The sequence below is a fragment of the Schistocerca serialis genome, chromosome 7 (assembly GCF_023864345.2).
Source record: "Schistocerca serialis cubense isolate TAMUIC-IGC-003099 chromosome 7, iqSchSeri2.2, whole genome shotgun sequence".
Classification (NCBI taxonomy): Eukaryota; Metazoa; Arthropoda; class Insecta; order Orthoptera; family Acrididae; genus Schistocerca; species Schistocerca serialis.
Genome location: NC_064644.1, coordinates 529,634,738 through 529,655,539, shown reverse-complemented (window position 1 = coordinate 529,655,539; position 20,802 = coordinate 529,634,738). Strand labels below are relative to the sequence as shown.

The 20,802-nt window shown below is 39.8% G+C and overlaps 1 protein-coding gene across 1 annotated transcript in view; it reads right to left on the bottom strand.

Annotated features, from left to right (window-relative positions):
* The window catches only part of LOC126413209 (modular serine protease-like), a 215,597-nt gene that overhangs the window by 76,850 nt on the left and 117,945 nt on the right, over positions 1-20,802 (bottom strand). Inside the window, exon 5 of the mRNA XM_050083106.1 lies at positions 13,631-13,837. Within this exon, the coding sequence (XP_049939063.1) occupies positions 13,631-13,837 (207 nt within the window). The remainder of the gene's footprint in view (positions 1-13,630; positions 13,838-20,802) is intronic.

Below are 20,802 nucleotides of genomic sequence, written 5' to 3'. Positions count from 1 at the left end.
CCAGGGGAACCAACACATAGCTTGCCTTGCATTCTGTTGTGCAACAGCTAGTAAGACATGGAGAGTCCTAAACAGGCAAGGAATCAGACCAGTCATCTGGCTGCACAGGAAAGTTAAAGAAATATAGCAGCCCATTAAAAATAATCTTGGCCTGAGAGTACCAGGGATTTACAATATTCTTTGGGAGTGTGGCAGCACTTTATGTGGGCCAGTCTGCATGAACTGTTATTGATCACAGCAGTGAGCATCAACATCACCTTAAATACAGGATCACAAAGTCAGCAGTAGCTGAGAATGGCCTGATAATAAACACAAAATTTTGTTTGAACTAATGAGAGTTCTTGTTCATGCAGCAAACTATTGGGACTCTGAGACTGAGTAAGCAATTGAAATTACATTATGTGAAAACAACTTTAATAGAGATACTGGCTGTGCACTTAGCAAAGCATGGAAGTGTAACTTGATAGAGAAAGAGGAAATCTTTTCCTAGTTCACCACCTAATGCAAGTGATATTACTGCAAGTCATGCAGGATAGAGAGTGCAAACATAATATATGGATGTGTAGGACAATCATCTCACTTTCTGCCATTTCCATGGTGCTGTTCATCCCAGCACAGGCCATCCTCAAGGCAAAAAAGTGGAAGCCTTGCAGGAATCTCAGACATAGACCCTGACTACAATAGAGGCAATCATAAAAAACTTAGGTTTTTATCTGCATTTGTCAGAGCAAGCAAAATGAAAATTTTTTATCTGAGAATTCAGTCATGAAAAACGTTGTAGCTATGTCTACCACACTGTACCAAATGTAAGCAATAATTTAATGAAGGTATGGTCCACCACTTCAAGTTTCAAAATGTTGACTCTGTGCACTGAGATTCACTACAAAGTGATTCTGGACAGATAGTACTCCGCAATGAATATCATCTGGACCATACTTTGTGGCATTATTTGTCTCTGGAAGTCTGTATTCCCATTGTAGGCTTCTTGTATCAAATATTACCACAGAGAAAATAAAGCAGTATTACATCTTGTGAGTATGTGGGCCATTTTCCCATTTTGTGTTTCCAAAACAACTGCCACAATAATTCCCAATTGCTCTGTTAAGGAAGTCTGTAATCATCTCAGCAAAATGTGTGACACATCCATCATGTTGGTACCACATCAATTTACACATCTCCATTGTGATGTCTTACAAGAACTGAAGATATTTATAGTAATAGAGAGTCCCAGTAATAAACACAGCAATAAATGATGCAACTCCTCAAAAGCCAATGCCCATGTTGAGAGACCATGGTCACTGTTTATCTATTTCTCTCAGCCTACATGCATTTTCAACTTTCCAGAACTTTCCAGTACTTTATATTGCAAAGATTAATTCACCCACAGTTTTTTAATGATGATCCAGCAAAAAATCTTACATAGGAATGATGCATCATAGTCACCATTCAGAGAACTGTAACTGATAATGTAATCAGTGCCACAATGCTATTAATGGAGCAAAATGTAGAAAGGATGAAGTGTTTTGGAATGCAATATTTGCAGAATATGCCTTCAGCTGGTCACACTTGCACATGTAAGCTGTCTTGTAGTGATATGCAGACTGCTTCTAACTGTTGCTCAAATGTTTCATTCACCAGTTGCTGTTCTGTTTCAGTGGAAAATTTTATTCTTCACATTATCAGTCTGTCAAATTTCTTTTACAGTACTTCCAGAGAAAGATCATGTGGGTTCAGTATGATAAAGATATTTTTCAGCATATAACTGCACCTTTGGTCTAACATTTTGGCAACATTCACCATATCCACTTTTTTGACTGTAGTATAAGTCGTAAAAGCCTAAATTTGTGCAGGACTGACTTTTCCAAAATCTATAACAGCAGAGCAGAGCCTCGACTGGTGGGTTTCACATTTGGTACAGCAGGAGACATGTATATGAGACTGTGAGACCTCCTCCCCTTTTGGTGGACAGCATTTTGCAGCACTGTTATCCTGTCACTGTTTGACCTAGTGTCACATGTGTTACATTCCTTAAGTGCTTCTCTATTGCTTTTCCCAATGTCACAGCAAAAAAGTGTATAGATCCATTAGAAAGATTCGTGTTACAATTTGGTAGCTATTAATGTTAGAAATTACTTGCATACAGCAGAAAATTTGCCACATTGTCAACTGTAGCTTAGCTAAATCTGTACCTCAAGATATTTGCTTGTTGTTGATGTATTATTTTGAGTGGCATGTCCCAGCTGCCTCACCTTATCAAACATTCCTAACTTCCTGAACTACAGGCTCTTTCTTCAAGTCAGAAAGAGGAAATAATCAGAGGAGTTCGGGAAGGTCATCCCCTAAGATCAAAATCATTTCAATCAGAAATTTTTCCTCATTGAATGAAACAAATTATATCTTTTTATATTATACCTAGTTACATTCAGTTCTTAATTATGAGATTCAAAAGGATCAAAAGCACAAAAATCGGAAAAATTTTTAAATAGCAGAAAAGATCCATAAGAATAATAACTATCAGTAGGCCGATTTTAGAAAATCATTTTAAAAACTTTGTATCCTTACTGCACTGATCTTATTAACTTCTCACAGTTGGGGTTCACTGTCATGTAGAACTTTTTAAAGGACATGTTATATGCCACTGACTGCAGAGATTATTTGGTTCACAATTGCAACTCTGTCAAAAAGGTGATTATCAAGGACTCTTGCAATGGATTTTGCTACAACATATGTTGGAAGATTTTAAAGTTTGTTGAAGTAAAATCTTTTGCAGCAGCACTTGATAACAGCCTTGAGGCTGAAATGGTAATTGTAAAATAAATAATCTCTACTGTCAATGGCAAATATGATGCCCAATAAAACATCTACCAATCCATTGAGGCTGAAATGGTAATTGTGAAACAAATAATCTCTACTGTCAATGGTAAATATGATGCCCAATAAAACATCTACCAATCCATTGTGTATAACAGAGAAAACATTACTATTTCACTAATAGTTCTATACATAATTGTGGAACAGGAGTGACTTCGATCACACATTTACAGAGAAAAAAAAACTCAAAACAGCATTTAATTCAGGGAATACAATAATTGTATAATAAATTGCCGAAGGAAATGAAAAACATTACTAAAACACATCTGTTTAAAAAGGCAGCTAGAACAGTCTTCATAAGTAATGCATACTACACAACTAAAGATTAAACAATGGAAAATTCAGGATGGAATAATCACAATATTATAAAAAGGATAGTTGCTGCACACCATGTAGAGTAGATGTTGAGTCGCAGAGAGGCACACCAAAAAGACTGTCAAACAAGTAAGCTTTCTGTCAAAACAACACACACACACACACACACACACACACACACACAAACAAACAAACAATCATTACCACATCTCTGGCAGCCAAGGCCACACTGCATGCAGCAGTACATGATGGAGGTGGTGGAGGTAGCCCAACATTCCAACCACCACCAATACCTTCACTTTGACAGCTGCCACCCATTCTATACCAAGAAGTCCCTTCCATACAGGCTAGGCACCCATGGCCATCACATCTGTTGTGGTGAGCAGTCCCTCTCAAAATATGCCAAGAGTCTCACTGAGGCCTTCATAGACTGTAACTACCCTTCAAACCTTCAACAAAAACAGATCTCTCCTGTCTTAGGTCTGCAGTCACCCACCACATCCCAAAGTCCCACCATCTGGCCACAGAGAATCATTCCCCTCATAACTCAGCACCACCCAGAACTGGGGCAACTGAATCACATTCTCCACCATGGTTTTGACTACTCTCCCTGGTCTGAAATAAGGAATGTACTACCCACTATCCTTCCCACGTCTCACACAGTGGTACTCCACTGCCCACCAAACCTACACAATATCCTTGTCCATCCCTTCACAGCCTTTGTTCGCAATCCCTTGCTTCGTGTTGCATATATATGTAACAGATCTAGATACAAGACCCGTCCCATACATTCTCCCACCACTCACCCCAGTCCAGTGACAAGTGTCACCTATCCCATCAAAAGCAGGGCTACCAGTGAAACTAGTCATGTTACCCACAAATAAGCTGCAACCACTATGTTGCATTCTGTGTTGGCATGACAACCAAAAGCTGCCTGTCCGCATGAATGACCACTGACAAAATGTGGCCAAGAAGCAACTGGACCAGCCAGTTGCTGAGCATGCTGCCCAACATAACATGCCTCATTTCAATGACTGTTTCACGGTCTTTGTCATCTGGATGCTTCCCACCAACACTAGCTTTTCTGAGTTGCACAGGTGGAAACTCTCCCAGCAATATATCCTATGTTCCCGTAACCCTTCTAGCCTCAACCTTCATTAGTCATTGTCCTTTACACAATTATCCCCTTCCATCTTCCCATTCCAGTACTACACAGCCCACCAATGCACCGACAGTCTTTTTACTTTTCTCTTTTTCTTCTACCCACCACCCACCACCCCACTGACCACCATCTAACTTCCTGACTGCACCTAGCTGGCCTACCCTCTCTCCCACAAGCAGTACTTTACCATCCCCCATCCCTACTCTGCTATCCCCCCCCCCCTCCCCCCACCGCCTCCACTGCCACCATCACCACCACTCCAGCCTCCTCTCTGCCCCCATCACCCAGATTGCTTCTCTTGTCATTCACTGCTCTTCACAGTCTGACTTCGGCAGTCAGAGGCTGTGGTCATGTGTGTGTGAGTTGCGTTAGCATGAATTTGTGTGTTTGTATGTTGTCTAATTCCGATGAAGGCCTTTTTGGCCAAAAGCTTACTTGTTCGATAGTCTTTTTGTTGTACCCATCTGTGACTCAGCATCTGTCATGTCATGTCATGACGAAAGGTACTTAAGAGGACTCAAAGTAGTGGTTAATAACGCCACATTACAATACATGATCACAATGTAATGGTTTTACAAGTAAATGTACCCAGATGTACAGTGTATCACAGTAAGGTCTTGTCACTCTCCTGAGCTCAGCTTCTTAATCATCATGGGGGGGGGGGGGGGGGGGAATTCTTACTCAGTTTCCCATATATACTGGAGACTTGTAGCTGTTATGGCATAGCACCATGTTAAGGGCCCAGAATCACTTTTCCAAAGAGATAAATGTTAGTGCTCCAGGAGTCACCAGTGAGAGTCCATGGTGTGTGCATCTTTTATAATTTCTCATATGAGCATTATGTCTTGATTCTGTAAGCATCTCTATACCACAACCATGCAGAGCAAAATCAATTAGTTCAAAACCTGACAGCATATCTGAATCACTTTGACCTTCTACTTTCTCACTGACCTACAGATCACAAGTGTTATCTTGGTGTTCAGGAGGAGGTCAAACTAAAGTCTCATATGTGGTCTCCATTGTTAATGTTCTACAGACTCTCTGTCTTTGCACAAAAAGCAATGCTTCATTCCCCCACCTCCACCACCTCCAAACCTAAAAAATTCCTTTGGGTTTGTTCCATTTCAAATTGCTTCAATGAATTATGTTAAGTGTGTAACTAGACTGGCAGAAAGAAAAGAATTATCATTAATCATGTGAATGGTTACTGTAAATATTTTTCTACTGTTTAAAATTTTTATTGACTTTATCAGTGTTAATCAATACCACCAACTGCAAATGCTGTATAAGTTGCCCTTCAATTTTTGTGTGGAAATAAATTGAGAACACTTCCCTCTGGAGAAACTGTGTTACACAAACTGTATGAAAGAACTACTCACTAGCACTGAGGACTTGCATTCTTTTTAATCACTTGGGATGATTTGTTCTGGCAGAAATAATCAATAAACAAACTAAGAAAGAGGCTATTTTTCACTGTTTTAATCTAACAATTTCTGCTATGTTATGATTCCTTATTTGTTTTCAAGCATTTCTATTTTGAACATTCTCAGGTTTGCTGCCAGATCATGATGTGTATATAGCACAACATGACTTCTTCAGGTGGTTATTTCTGGTGACTCCTCACAAGTATCTTCCACTTATTTCCACCTTGTTCTTATAGAAACAATGTCTGGAAGTGATCCGAGAAGTGTGTATGCAACAGATTTTGATTCTGTTTCAGTGTCAGGATGGTTAATTGAGTTTCACCCATTTACCAATCAATGAAACAGTGATAGCAAGTATATCATTCCATTAAAGAACTCTTAAATAAGGCATTACTTATTTCCTTCTGTTTTCCCCTGTTTAGGCATGAACTTCATCAAGCACTTGGTTTGTACCTTTTAATCTACAGAAAAATTTGGCTGGGAAGGGGCCGGGACGCCGAGTTGAGGGGAGGGATGGACCAGAATTTTCTAGCAGTACACTAAGCTTTGACTGTGGAAGTTATGTTGATCTCAGTCATGACTCTTTTTAGAATAGTGTAACAAACTCTTACCTTTGCCTTTCAGTTTTTCAAATCTGTTTGGCACAAAGTGTACAAAAACGTATTTTCTTTGCCATCTACAAGAGTTAATAATTAACCAAGGTGTGTACTTTTAATATTTCATTACATTATTTCATTCAAATTTAACAAGGGGATAATAGAGTACGATATATGTTTTGATGTGGAACATAATACGTATATAGTACTGTAATAATTTTGATAAACTATTTCAGAAATATATTTTATTAAAGATGAATCTCTGAGTGATGTGAATAAAAATGAGATGTAGCTAAGTCTCACATGATATTGAGATGTATCTAAGTTGTATATGGATGAAGGTTGTAGATGCTAATCTACCAAGATGTATCTTGGCTTTTTCTGGATGGGCTGGATTTCAGCTGTGAATAAAGAATAGAATTTAGTTTTCACACTGATATACATCTAGGTTATTCATAAGATATGGTCGGGCATGCTAGCTTTTAAGCACTGTCCATCAGTCTGTCCTGCTGTTATGTTCCTGCAGTGTGATATGTGAAACATTATCAGATTTGGATGCAAAGAACTGTTACAATTTGAAACTAAAAATTTTGACTTTTTAACTGTGGACTTTATGTGAGTATGTGAAGAAACATTTAGAGGAGTGTTGACTTACTGAATCTGGGTGGAGATGCTTCTTAATTTTGTGGGCAATCGTGGAGTCCATACTGATGTGGCCAAGGATTTTGGAGCTGACCAGAAAATGCATGTAAAACAGTGAATGATATTACTAATCAGATGGTCTAAAAAGTCCATGACTGTGTGCAATGTCTATCTAAAAGGCAGGAAATTAATATGGCTAAGCTAGAATGGCAAAAAAATATTTCAATTCCCAACTGTTATAGGTGCTTCACACTGCAGTCAAATAGAAATTACAAAACCAGAAGTACACGGCAATGAATACATCAATTACAAAGGTTACAACTCTATACATGTGCAGGCCACCATAGATGATGCTAGAATATGGAGACACAGCACAATTAGGAATATAATTTCATGCTACAACTGGAATGCTTGCTTGCTTCATGATTCATAGTGTGGAATATCTCCATGGTTAGAAACTTTGCTTAAGCCAACAAGAAATGCTGACCAGTGATGATTCAGTTTGGTCTATGCCAGAGAAACAGCAATAGTGAAGAGAGCCTTTGGTCAACTGAAGCAACAATATTTCAGATCATCGGTAACTATGAAAGACTTTCTTTAGAGAGCGTCCCAAAAGTAATAGTAATGTGCGCTGTACTACACAATATCTCTAACCACCTGAAAGGTCACTTTCAGTAGCATTTGAGGGCATAAAAGATGCAGAAGAAGAAAAGAAGGAGAAGATGATGATAATTATGATGATGACAATGACAAAAGTGAGAGCCCTACTGAAGACGAGCCTACTGACAGACAGCTGGAAAGCAGTGGAAGCAACATAGATGGTGAACAGAAGAGCAGCAAATCCTTGGATTTATTTAGATGTTTCTTCTTTGTTTAGTTATGTACTATTCAAATGTAATAAGCACCATAATTATAACTGAAAGTCATGTAATTACAGGACAGCATGAAAAATGTACAATTTGTATTTTTATTTATTTCTTTTAGACAATGACAAAAGGATAATGTGGTGTCACCGCCACACTTGCTAGGTGATAGCCTTTAAATCGGTCGCGGTCCATTAGTATACGTCGGACCCGCGTGTCGCCACTGTCAGTGATTGCAGACCGAGCGCCGCCACACGGCAGGTCTAGAGAGACGTCCTAGCACTTGCCCCAGTTGTACAGCCAACTTTGCTAGCGATGGTTCACTGACAAATTACGCTCTCATTTGCCGAGACGATAGTTAGCATAGTCTTCAGCTACGTCATTTGCTATGACCTAGCAAGGCGCCATTATCATTTGCTATTGACCTTGAAATTCATGTATCATCAAGAGCGATGTTCACCAATTATGGATTAAAGTTAAGTATTACACCATCTGCGTCCGTTTTTCTAAGTTCTAATTTCCTTGTCATTTTCCAGACCTCACGCCAGCCCGCGTGAGTTAAAACATGTGCATTTCGGCCTCCTCTAGCAACACGGTGTTGGCTCTTCTGCCAACACTACAGATGTAATGATGCAAGATGTTCAGTAATACAATATTTGTGTTTTATTCTAATAATCCATTTGAGTAGATTTATCCTCTATAATTTTCTCTAGCTTTTTGTTTTGGTTTTCTATTTGATGGTTCTGCAATCCAATTATTTGAACAATAGAAGTCTCTGAACTCATGATAATGACAGTCTTTTGTTTCTTCAATTTAATGTGCTAAAATGGTTTTCACCCCCAAGTCAAACATATGTTAAGGTTTCAGTTTCTTGCCACAGGAGCACAGGCAGGGCATGCATCTGAGTATGACATTTCTCTCTGAGCTTCATTTGCATCACAGTTTTTAGCAACATTTGATACATGCTTGATGCTACCTGAAATAGCTCTAAAATTAGGATTATTTTCCTGGGAGAGCAATACTAAGAAATGCTTTTCCCAATCTTCAAGTTTAATTGGTCTATTTCCTGTTTTTCTCAGATCAGTTTTCTTTTTTATTTGACTCTTCATATTAGTGAACAGTTTACTAAGCTGTGCAACACTGTACTGTTTGCTAGTTCAATGGGAGTATTCCTGTACAATTGTACAGGGCTATTACAAATGATTGAAGCGATTTCATAAATTCACTGTAGCTCCATTCATTGACATATGGTCACGACACACTACAGATACGTAGGAAAACTCATAAAGTTTTGTTCGGCTGAAGCCGCACTTCATGTTTCTGCTGCCAGAGCGCTCAAGAGCGCAGTGAGGCAAAATGGCGACAGGAGCCGAGAAAGTGTATGTCGTGCTTGAAATGCACTCACATCAGTCAGTCATAACAGTGTAACAACACTTCAGGATGAAGATCAACAAAGATCCACCAACTGCTAACTCCATTCGGCGATGGTATGCGCAGTTTGAAGCTTCTGGATGCCTCGGTAAGGGGAAATCAATGGGTCGGCCTGCAGTGAGCGAAGAAACGGTTGAACGCCTGCGGGCAAGTTTCACGCGTAGCCCACGGAAGTCGACGAATAAAGCAAGCAGGGAGCTAAACGTACCACAGGATGGTGCTCCACCGCACTTCCATCATGATGTTTGGCATTTCTTAAACAGGAGATTGGAAAACCGATGGATCGGTCGTGGTGGAGATCACGATCAGCAATTCGTGTCACGGCCTCCACGCTCTCCCGACTTAACCCCATGCGATTTCTTTCTGTGGGGTTATGTGAAAGATTCAGTGTTTAAACCTCCTCTACCAAGAAACGTGCCAGAACTGTGAGCTCGCATCGACAATGCTTTCGAACTCATTGATGGGGACATGCTGCGCCGAGTGTGGGAGGAACATGATTATCGGCTTGATGTCTGCCAAAGCACTAAAGGGGCACATATCGAACATTTGTGAATGCCTAAAAAAACTTTTTGAGTTTTTGTATGTGTGTGCAAAGCATTGTGAAAATATCTCAAATAATAAAGTTATTGTAGAGCTGTGAAATCGCTTCAATCATTTGTAATAACCCTGTATTTTAAGGATTCTTCTTTTCGTGACACTACGTTTGGTATTATAGATTTTTGTAATACAATCATGTGCTCTAATATCAAATTGTCAAACTGTGCTTTGTTAACTGTGTCCTTGTTGGCATCTTCACTTTCACTGGAAGACATTTCAATAACTGGCTCTTAAAACTAGCATGATCTGCATATCATCAATCATCATCCTCAACATGAAACTATTGTTGTTATGAGTACAATGGGTGAAGAGGGCAGGGGTGAGGGCAAACACAAAATAGCTGTGATTTGTCTTGAACAGGCAAAAGATGCCAAACTGTGAAAAACAAGATTTATCTTGCCCTTAGGTTGTATGAACCCCTGTAAAATCTACTTGCATTTTTCAAGTGGACAGGGTAAATCTACCTAGTCTCAGCTTCTAATTATTTGTTTTTCAAATAGCAGGCACTAATTCTGAATCATAGAGACTGCAAAGTACTCTATGTTTTATTCATGTCACTCAACAGCAGAAGAAAAATGTACAAGACTTCAGCACATAATAAATAAGAATGTTGATAAAAAAAATTGGATCTAACTAAAGAGATTTTCCCCAGAGACACTAAGGTTACAGAGAAAACTACTCTTTTTGATTGAAGAGGATCTGAAAAATTAAACATAAAGTGGAAAAATACATAGTCCATTAACAAGCTTTCCCACATTACTGCCACAAGCCTTAAGGAATTTTGGATTTAGGTACACAAAGAAAGACCATTGTGTAATGTGTGAATATTTTGAAATATACATGCTGCAGTTCCAAAACCAGTTAGATAGTCAAAACTGGATATACTTGACAGTAAATAGTGATTCACAGTCCTTATTTCTAGAAATAAGCAACTCTTCTGTGTCTTATCAGTCTGTTGACAGATGCTTGTTATTTCAAAATTATTGAATTCAGGCAGTATCACATTTCCACACCACATTTATAGTTACACAGTAACCTGCCCTACAGAAACACTTCTAGTTTCACCATCATAAAAATTACTAGCTTTACAATAATTTACGAGCAAAAGTAACAAATATCCAAACAGCAAAGGAGCTGAGATGTCAATGGCATGTAACAAGACTGTGTATGTGTGCACCCACCCACCCCCACCCTCACCCCCACACCCACACCCACACCCACCCACCTACCCACACACAGACACACACACACACACACGCACACACACACACAGACAGAGAGAGAGAGAGAGAGAGAGAGAGAGAGAGAGAGAGACCGTGCCGGCTGAATACACAATGCCTGTACTCAGTTCTGCAGCTCAACTGTAGTGAGGGGTTGTGTTGGATGGAGTGGGAGAGGAGAGAAAGGAGACAAGAAGGTAGGGGATAGTATTGGGAAATTGTGGCTGGTGACCCAGAGGAAGACAGCACACAGGAGAGAACAAGCTGAGTGAAGTGTGGGTCCTGCTGCAGGGTGGGAGTGGGTGCGAGCAGGAGGGTACCAGAGATTCAAGCTAGGAGATTACAGGAATGTAGGAAGTGCAGCAGTGACAACTCCCACGTACATAGTTCAGAAAAGCTGGTACTGGGGTTGGGGGTGGGGGAGAAGGGGAAGGAGGATTCAGAGAGCATGGGCTATGAAGCACCAACTGAAATTGAGTAAGTTGCATTCAGCATCATGTTCCACTAGTGGGCACTTGTCCATTGACTCTGCTCTCTACCACAGATTGATGGTAGCTATTTGTTTGAGGAGAAAAGGGTGGAGGGGGGGGGGGGGGCACAGACAGTCAGTGGTGATGCTGACATAAACTACTGTGCAGCGCTGGTGCATGACACAGTAGCTTTTATGCTTTCAAAGGTATGACACATTACCCTCATTCCTCCTCAGCCTTGACACTACCTCTCCCATTTGTTTCATCCAGTCCTCCACAACCCAATGTGCCTCTTTCCTGGATGTTGACCTCCACATAACAGATGGCTCCATATGTATCTACACAGAGCCCCATTAACTGTTTAAGATTAGCTCCATTTTGGTAGCTGTCATTGTTTCCACATCAAAATGTCATTCCTCCCGTACCATCTGGCCACCTGCCAGTGGCTTATCTACTGTGTCAAGAATTCCCTTGTCCAATATGCTGAAGGTCTCACCAAAGCCATTACAAGCAAGCACTATACTTTAACTTGGTGGTGTGCTTCCACATGTTCTGCAGAGTTATTGTTTCCATATTATACACTACAATTAATTGTTCCAAGAAACCTAAGAGATCCCATCCCTGAACATTGTCTGCGGATTTATTACAGATTTTGCAACCCCCATCCTCAGATGTAGCAAACCTCGAATAACCCCGAGAACTGACTGCATGGTAGCATTCCCCCCTCCCTTCTCCACACAACACCCACCCACTATCATTCCTGTTTGGAACAACTTAACCATATCTGCTTTGAGTACTTATCATTTTACCAGGGAATGAGAGAGGAATGACAGTCATTCTACGAACAACCCTTCCCACCCCACCTAAGTGGTATACCACTACCCAGCCAACCTACACAATATTCTGGTCCACCCTTATGCCATACCCATTCACAACCTCTTGTCAGATGGCTGATATTTATGTGAAAGACACCAGCGCAAGATTTAGCCACCCAGCACATTCTGTTTCAGGCCAGCTTTCTCCTATCCCATCAGAGGGGTGGCCACCTGTGAATGAAGCCAAGTCACATATTTGCTCTGCTGCAGTTTCTGCACAGCATATTATGTGGGCACAACCACAGACCAATTGTCCACCTGAATGAACGGCCACTGCCAAATTGTAACCAAGAGCAAATCCGGCTACCAGGCGGCTGAACACACTGCTCAAGTATTGCATGCAGGAATTCAGAGGCTGCTTTGTGAGCGATGGTGTACAGGTGCTTCCTTCTGACAGCAGTTTCTCTGAACCCCACAGACAGGTGTTGTCCCTGCAACACATCCTTCATTGCTTTAACTCTTCTGTTGTAAATTTCCACTAGCCCCCTGCCTCAAACTCACATCCACCCTGATCAAAACCCTCACTTCACTCAGCTTTCACCAAAAACCTCTTCCCCACAGCCTTCCAGACTCTGTTCTGACAGCCCCTCCCATTCCCCTCCTCCATGTCATCATTTTCAGTCACATCTTCCCTCCACTGTATGACCTCACCTCTGCCAGTGCCCATGTATCATTTCCATCCACCTGCTACCTCCATCTCAGCTGTCAGCCACACTTCCCCATCTCTGCCTCCTACTCCCCGAATTTTTGCTCTCTCTCACTCACCAAATGCCATCCCTCATCCTAGCTGAGCTGTGGCACTTCAGTCCCAAATCAGTGTGCACAATACCAGCACACAGGTCTCTCTCTCCCTCTCTTACCCCCCCCCCCCCCCCCCACCTCCTCACTCTCTCTCACTCTCTCTCTCTCTCTCTCTCTCTCTCTCTCTCTCTCTCTCTCTCTCTCCACCCTTACTCCTGTCCACCACCACTGCCACCAGAGTTAAATTCAGTTTATATTTGATATGCCTTCATTTGTATAGTTTATCTCAGAGGATGTTTCATCTAATAGCTACCAAGTCGTCAGTCTTGTTTATAATCCTCTACCAGGAAATTCCTTGTCATATTTATACTATTAGCTTATTTCAGACTGAAATGTGCTACAAAGCCTCTGATGTAGTTTTACCTGGATTGCATTTCTTCACTTCACTATTCCACCGACCATCATGTCCACATGTCAGATTCTGTTTTAGTCTATTTGCTGATGTATAATAAAACCTGCAATCCACAACTGCTCTTGTTCCAGGAAGAACTGCCCAGTCGCAAGTGAACCTTGATTCACCATAGAAACATTCAGCATAAATTGATTCTGATGCAAGACTAGGACACTTTCCTGAAACACAAAATGATGTTGAGCATAATATACTACTCTCGATTTTCAATAACTGCCTTAATTAATCATGTCACACTCTAGCATTCACAGCTCCACTTTATCATGTATATTAATGAATCTATGTATACATCTACATCTGTATCCTGCAAACCACGATGAGATGAATGTGGAGGGTACATTTCATTGTACCAGTTATTAGGGTCTCTTCATGTTCCAGTCACATATGGTGTGCAGGAAGAATGATTGTTTGAATGCCTCTGTGTGTGCAGTATATATTTTAATTTTATCCTCATGATCCCTATGTGAGTGACACGTAAGAGGTTGTAGTATATTCCTAGAGAAATCATTTAAAGCAAGTTCTTGAAACTTTGTTAATAGACTTTCTCGGGATAATTTATGTCTATCTTCAAGAGTCTCCCACTTCAGGTCCTTCAGAATCTCTATAACACTCTCCTACAGATTAAACATACCTGTGACCATTTGTGCTGCCCTTCAATATACATTCAATATACCCTGTAAGTCCTATCTGGCACAGGTCCCACACACTTGAGCAATATTGTAGAACCAATCAGACAATTGATTTGCAAGCAATCTCCTTTGTAGATTCATTGCACTTCCCGAGTATTCTACCAATAAACTTAAGTCTATTAGCCTCTTTAACCACAACTGAACCTATGTGATCATTCCATTTCATGTCCCTACAAAGTGTTACACCCAGGTATTTGTATGAGATGGCCAATTCCAACAGGGATTCATTGGTATTATAGTCATGGGATACCACGTTTTTCTCATTTTGTGAAGTGCAAAGTTTTACATTTCTGAACATTTAAAGAAAATTGCCAATCTCTGCAACACTTTGAAATCTTATCAAGATCTAACTGAATATTTATGCATAAAAACAAAGATGAGGTGACTTACCGAACAAAAGCGCTGGCAGGTCGATAGACACACAAACAAACACAAACACACACACAAAATTCAAGCTTTCGCAACAAACTGTTGCCTCATCAGGAAAGAGGGAAGGAGAGGGGAAGACGAAAGGAAGTGGGTTTTAAGGGAGAGGGTAAGGAGTCATTCCAATCCCGGGAGCGGAAAGACTTACCTTAGGGGGAAAAAAGGACAGGTATACACTCGCACACACGCACATATCCATCCACACATACAGACACAAGCAGACATATTTAAATATGTCTGCTTGTGTCTGTATGTGTGGATGGATATGTGCGTGTGTGCGAGTGTATACCTGTCCTTTTTTCCCCCTAAGGTAAGTCTTTCCGCTCCCGGGATTGGAATGACTCCTTACCCTCTCCCTTAAAACCCACTTCCTTTCGTCTTCCCCTCTCCTTCCCTCTTTCCTGATGAGGCAACAGTTTGTTGCGAAAGCTTGAATTTTGTGTGTGTGTTTGTGTTTGTTTGTGTGTCTATCGACCTGCCAGCGCTTTTGTTCGGTAAGTCACCTCATCTTTGTTTTTATATATAATTTTTCCCACGTGGAATGTTTCCTTCCATTATATTGAATATTTATGCAGCTGTTTTTCAGGTAGTACTTCATTACAGATAACTGCATCATCTGCAAAAAGTCTCATTTTACTATTGATATTGACTGCGCGACCACTAATGTACAACATGAATGGCAAGGGTCTCAATACACTATCCTGGGGCACACACATAGTTACTTCTACATCTGATGATGATTTCCATCCTAGATAACATGCTGCGTCCTCCCTAACAAAAAGTCCTCAATCCAGTCTCAACTTTCACTTGATACTCCACATGATCATACCTTTGACAATAAGTGTAGGTGTGGTACTGAGTCAAATGATTTGGGAAATTGAGAAAAACAGAACCTGCCTGATTGCCTTGATCCAGAGCTTTCAGTATGTCATGTGAATAAATTGCAAGTTGGGTTTCACATGACTGATGTTTTTAAAAACCATGCTGTTTGATATTGAAGAGGTCATCCTGTTCAAGATACCTCATTATGCTTGAGCTCAGAATATGTTCTAATATTCTACAATAAAATGTCATACTGGGCAGTAGTATTGTACATCACTTTTATGAGCCTTCTTGTAGCCGCATATGATCTGTGCCTTTTTCCAAGAACTGGGCACAGTTTTTTGTTTGAGGGATCTTCAACAGATTATAGTTAGAAGAGGAGCTAACTCAGCCGCAAATTCAGCATAGAATATGGCAGGGATTCCATCAGGCTCTGGAGCTCTGTTCAATTTTAACAATCAGCTGTTTCTCAACATCATTGACACTAATACTTATTCCATCCATCTTTTCAGTGGTATGAGGATTTAATAAAGTGGGGCAATTCTCCTGGGTTTTCTTTTGTAAAGTAACATTTGAAAATGAACTTAAGCTTTTTAGCTTTTGCTTTCCTACCCTCAATTTCAGTTCCACTCTCATTCACCAAAGACTGATTGCTAACTTTGGTGCCATGAACAGCCTTTACAGATGAACAGAATTTCTTTTGGTTCTGTGTAAGATCACATGACAATATTCTGCTACAGTAGTCATTGAAGGCATCACACATTGCCCTCTTGACAGCCAAATGTGTTTCATTCAGCATCTCTGTATTTATAGTCCTGTGCTTTGTTTTACACCAATTATGCAGTAATCTCTGTTTCTTTACAAGTTTCTGTACAATGCCTGTATACCACGGAGATTCCCTCCCATTATGAACTGTTCTAGCGAGACATATACAACCACTGCATGGTCAACTATTCTTTTAAACGCAAGACACAGTTCCTGTACATGCTACTGTCCTGTGCTGAAGGTTTCAAGTTCCTCACTGAGATGTGGCAATACTGATTTTTTATCTATTTTACTGAACATATGTATCTTTCTTCTTGTTTTATTTGTCCTTTGTACTTTAGTAAAAATTGTTGCCACAACCACATCATGGTCATTGTTACCAGTTTTGATGTAGACATCCTCAAAGATGTCAAGTCTATTTGTTACCTTTAGTTTCAATATATTTCCATCATGAGTGGGGTTCCTAACTATCTGTTCTAGGTAGTTTTCAGAGAAGGTATTTAGTAAAGTTTCACAGGATGTCTTATTATACCCACTACTAACAAAACTGTGATTTTCCCAGTTAATTGTTGGAGGATTAAAGTCTCCACCAATGATTGCAGTATGATTGAGGAACTTATGCACAAGTGAACTGATATTCCCTCTAAAGTTTTTGATTACATCAGGAGATGAGTGGTGGGTGATAGAAGGTTCCAGTTATCATTTTATGCCCACCCCTGATACTGAGTCATGCTCAAATAATCTCACAAGCAACTTTAATTTCTACCTCAGTAAATCTGAGTTCCTCAATTACTGCAGCAACTACACCATCCCAGTTTCCCATTTGCCTATCCTTTTGATATACACTTAAATTTTCCCTGAAAATCTCACTGCTACCAATTTCAGGTTTCGGTCAGTTTTCTGTACCTAATATTAAATGAGCTTCACTGGTTTTCATAAGCACTTTAAACTGCATTTTGTTATGAATGCTTCAGTAGTTTACCATTAGGATTTTAATACTCTCCTGTGTTGGAGGCATTTCTCTCAATCTTACACTGATACTTCTGGGTTTCCTACAGTTATTGCTATCTGAATTGGATGGAGAATTAACTAAAAAAAAAAAAAAAAAAACCAAAAAAAACCTATGTGCACCCCACATAAAGTCAGCTACCTGTGTACAAGCCTCTGATACATATTGTGCACCTGACCTATTTAGGAGGACTCTAGAGTTCTCAACCCTATTGTGCAATTCCAGGAAGTCACAGCATAGCTTGTCACACAACCTTCAAAGCCTCTGGTTCAGCCCTTTCACTCACTCAACTCAGAACCAAAGGGCCACAATCAGTTTTGGAGAGAGTGCTGCAAACTGTGAGCCTCATTGAAACTTCTTGTGCAAGGCTGATCTTCTCGACCTTCTCTGCCAGACCCTGGAATGACCCAAGAATGATCTTGGAGCATAGATAATAGACATCATTTTTTCCAACGTGCACCACAATCTGCAGTTGCTAGCACCCTCTTTCCTCAATGGCTGCTGGTATAGCCTCATCAACATGTCAAATGAGTCCCCCAGGCATACACAAGGACTACACTTGGTGTCCTTTCCTGGCCCTGGCTGTCGTTTTCCTAAGGGGTTCCATCATTCGTTGTAAGTCTGAACTGCCGACAATTAATAGACTCCTTACCCTTTTGCTTTTGCTTCCTCCTGAGACTGGTCAAAAAAGGTTACCCGAATACATAAGAGGTGAGCCCCACTGGCTCAGTTTGAGTTTCAGTGAAAGACAGCACATCAAACTTGTTGGCTAATGAGACTGGGCACAACACCCTGGGTCCTTCTTGGTCCCCATCTCCTCTGTACAAGATGCCTTGATTTACCACTGACACATCATTTGCTGCCAAGTGAACAAGTAATGACAGATCCTGTACTTTCTGCAGAGGAGACAGGATCCACAGGAGAGAACAGTACTTGATGTACCTCTGGTACAGGTATCACAGGTAAATGGCTCTTGGGAGCTCTTCCTACACACTGATTGGCAGCAGCTGCCAATTGTTTGACTGTAGTTATGGCGGTTTCCAGCTGCTTACGAATGTCAACCAGCTCATACTGTGTTCAAGAATAGCATTCACAGTGGGCTGCATTCTGGATGGTGCAGTGTACTACAAGGTTGTAAACAAATAACATTAAATAAAGCCACTTATTATCATTTAATCTGTTGAGCTAAAAATGTGTTAATGCCCTATAAGAATTGAAGCAAATACACGAAGCGAGATTTCTATTAAAGCAACACAAAACCTGTGGTAAAAATGACTAGTTTCCTAAAATCTTTTAATTTTAATTAAGCTGTTAGCAAACTCAAATACAGAGTTAATTTACAATAAATGCAGATAATGTATTGGGACACTCCTCTTTCAGGGAAAATTACATATGACACAATATGTTAGATAGAAAAATCTGCTATAGTAACTAAATCACAGACTGCAATTTGCTTAAATTACTCATTGATTATGCAAAGGACGATGCTAGTTTCCAGAAATTCTCAAAAATGCATGTTGATACACAATGATGTTCAGCAGCACAACCACTTTTGGAAAACAACCTTCAAAAGAGCTTACTATGGGTTTTTAAAGACTTCTTTTCAGAGAAAGAAAGTATGATTTCACTGCCTCAGTTATGGTAGAACTAAATAAGAAAAATTAAATTAATAAATGAAAAGCACTAGTTTGCTTTTGTTCTACAATATTACTTTTATTGTTAACCGGTTTTCGGCTTACAAGGCTATCTTCAGACATTTACTGAGTATTATCACCAAAGAAGTTAAAAGGTTTGCAAACAAAATTGGAAGAGAAGTAACACATCTAGACTGAAGTAGAAACATACAGTAAGTAACATCTTTCCAATGAAAAATGTAAAAATTGAACAGTACATAAATAACAGTGGAGTAGACAGGAAAACCTTTAGCACAAAATAGGAATAGCATGCCTACATAACAGTTTCTATTAATAAACAAAACTAATAAAATAAAATTAGTATTAGACAAAGCTACATCAGGACATATGAAACAGAGAGAGTGATGCACAAACCCAATTAATAGAAGAGACAATTATAAATGTAACTACAGAATACATGAGGAACTTAAGCAATATCAATAAGATAAAGAGAAATAAATAAATGCATGAAAATGGAGGTGTTTGAGAGAACCTATAGTTTGAGAGTGTGGTGATACTGCATTTTAACATTATCATTATAATCAAAGCAGTGCATGTGTCACAGTTTTCATGAAATAAATGAACAAAGTAAAATATGAACAGTATTTGGTATGACAACTACAAGGGGTGTTAAACATGGACAGTAATACAACCACCAATTAAAAGAAAGCCTTAACTATTGAAACTATAGTCTATATGAAATACAAAGACAACTTCAACAAAACAAAACAACTTAATGAATACAGGAAAATGTGAATATGAAGGAAGAGAGAGTGTAGGAAGTAATGAACAACAGAGATGATTATATGAAGTTTAGGAGAGGGGAAGTGTTGATCTGTGTCTGGTCATTTAGGATGAGATCTGGACTATAAGCAAGATGTTTGTTAATTTCCAGGGCTTCCAGCACGTTGAGTTTATGGCCTTTGTTTGCTAAGTCAAGTACATGGGACACTGGCTGCTAGTTGTGAGCCTCATTCAGTACATGCTCAGCGAATGCAGAGTCTGAATTCTGCAACCTCCAGCTGCATTAATGTTCAGCCAGCCTAGTTGATATATCTCTCCCTGACTGACCAACGTAAAATTTGTCACAATCAGAACAGGTGATTTTATATACCCCACTGCTGGCTAATAACTGGATCTTGTCTTTGCTAATAAAAACACATGGGGCTGTCATGTTCCTGACCTGAAACAGCATTACCATGTAACATCACACCAGTGAAAAGTTATTGACAAAATTATTCAATTGGATAGATAAAGAAATCTACTCACCAAGTGACGGCAGAAGACACACACAAAAGATGGTTGTAATTGGCAAGTTTTTGGAGCCAGTGGTTCCTACTGCAGGTATAATGGTTGAAGGGGAAGGAAGAGGGGTGCAAGAAAACTACTAGAGAGGTCTAGAAAAAAGGGGTTGATTTTGGGAATGTCACCCAGAAGTGCAGGTCAGGGAGACTTACTGTTTCGGATGAGAAGGAAAATTATATAAATTAATTTTCTTACTTATGAAAATGTCCTGCATTGCATAACATGGTACAGTTTAGGTAACAATTATCAGAAACTGACAAAGTGGATTATTTCAAGTCTCTTTATTTTCCATGTATGCATATCTGGATTGAGTATTAGGGGTATAACAGATCCAATGGGGGCTTTATTGCTTTTAGAAAATACATGAAAGGTGAACATGTTGACTTACACTAAAAATTACATTATTAAACTATACATTGACAATATCTGTTGTGAAG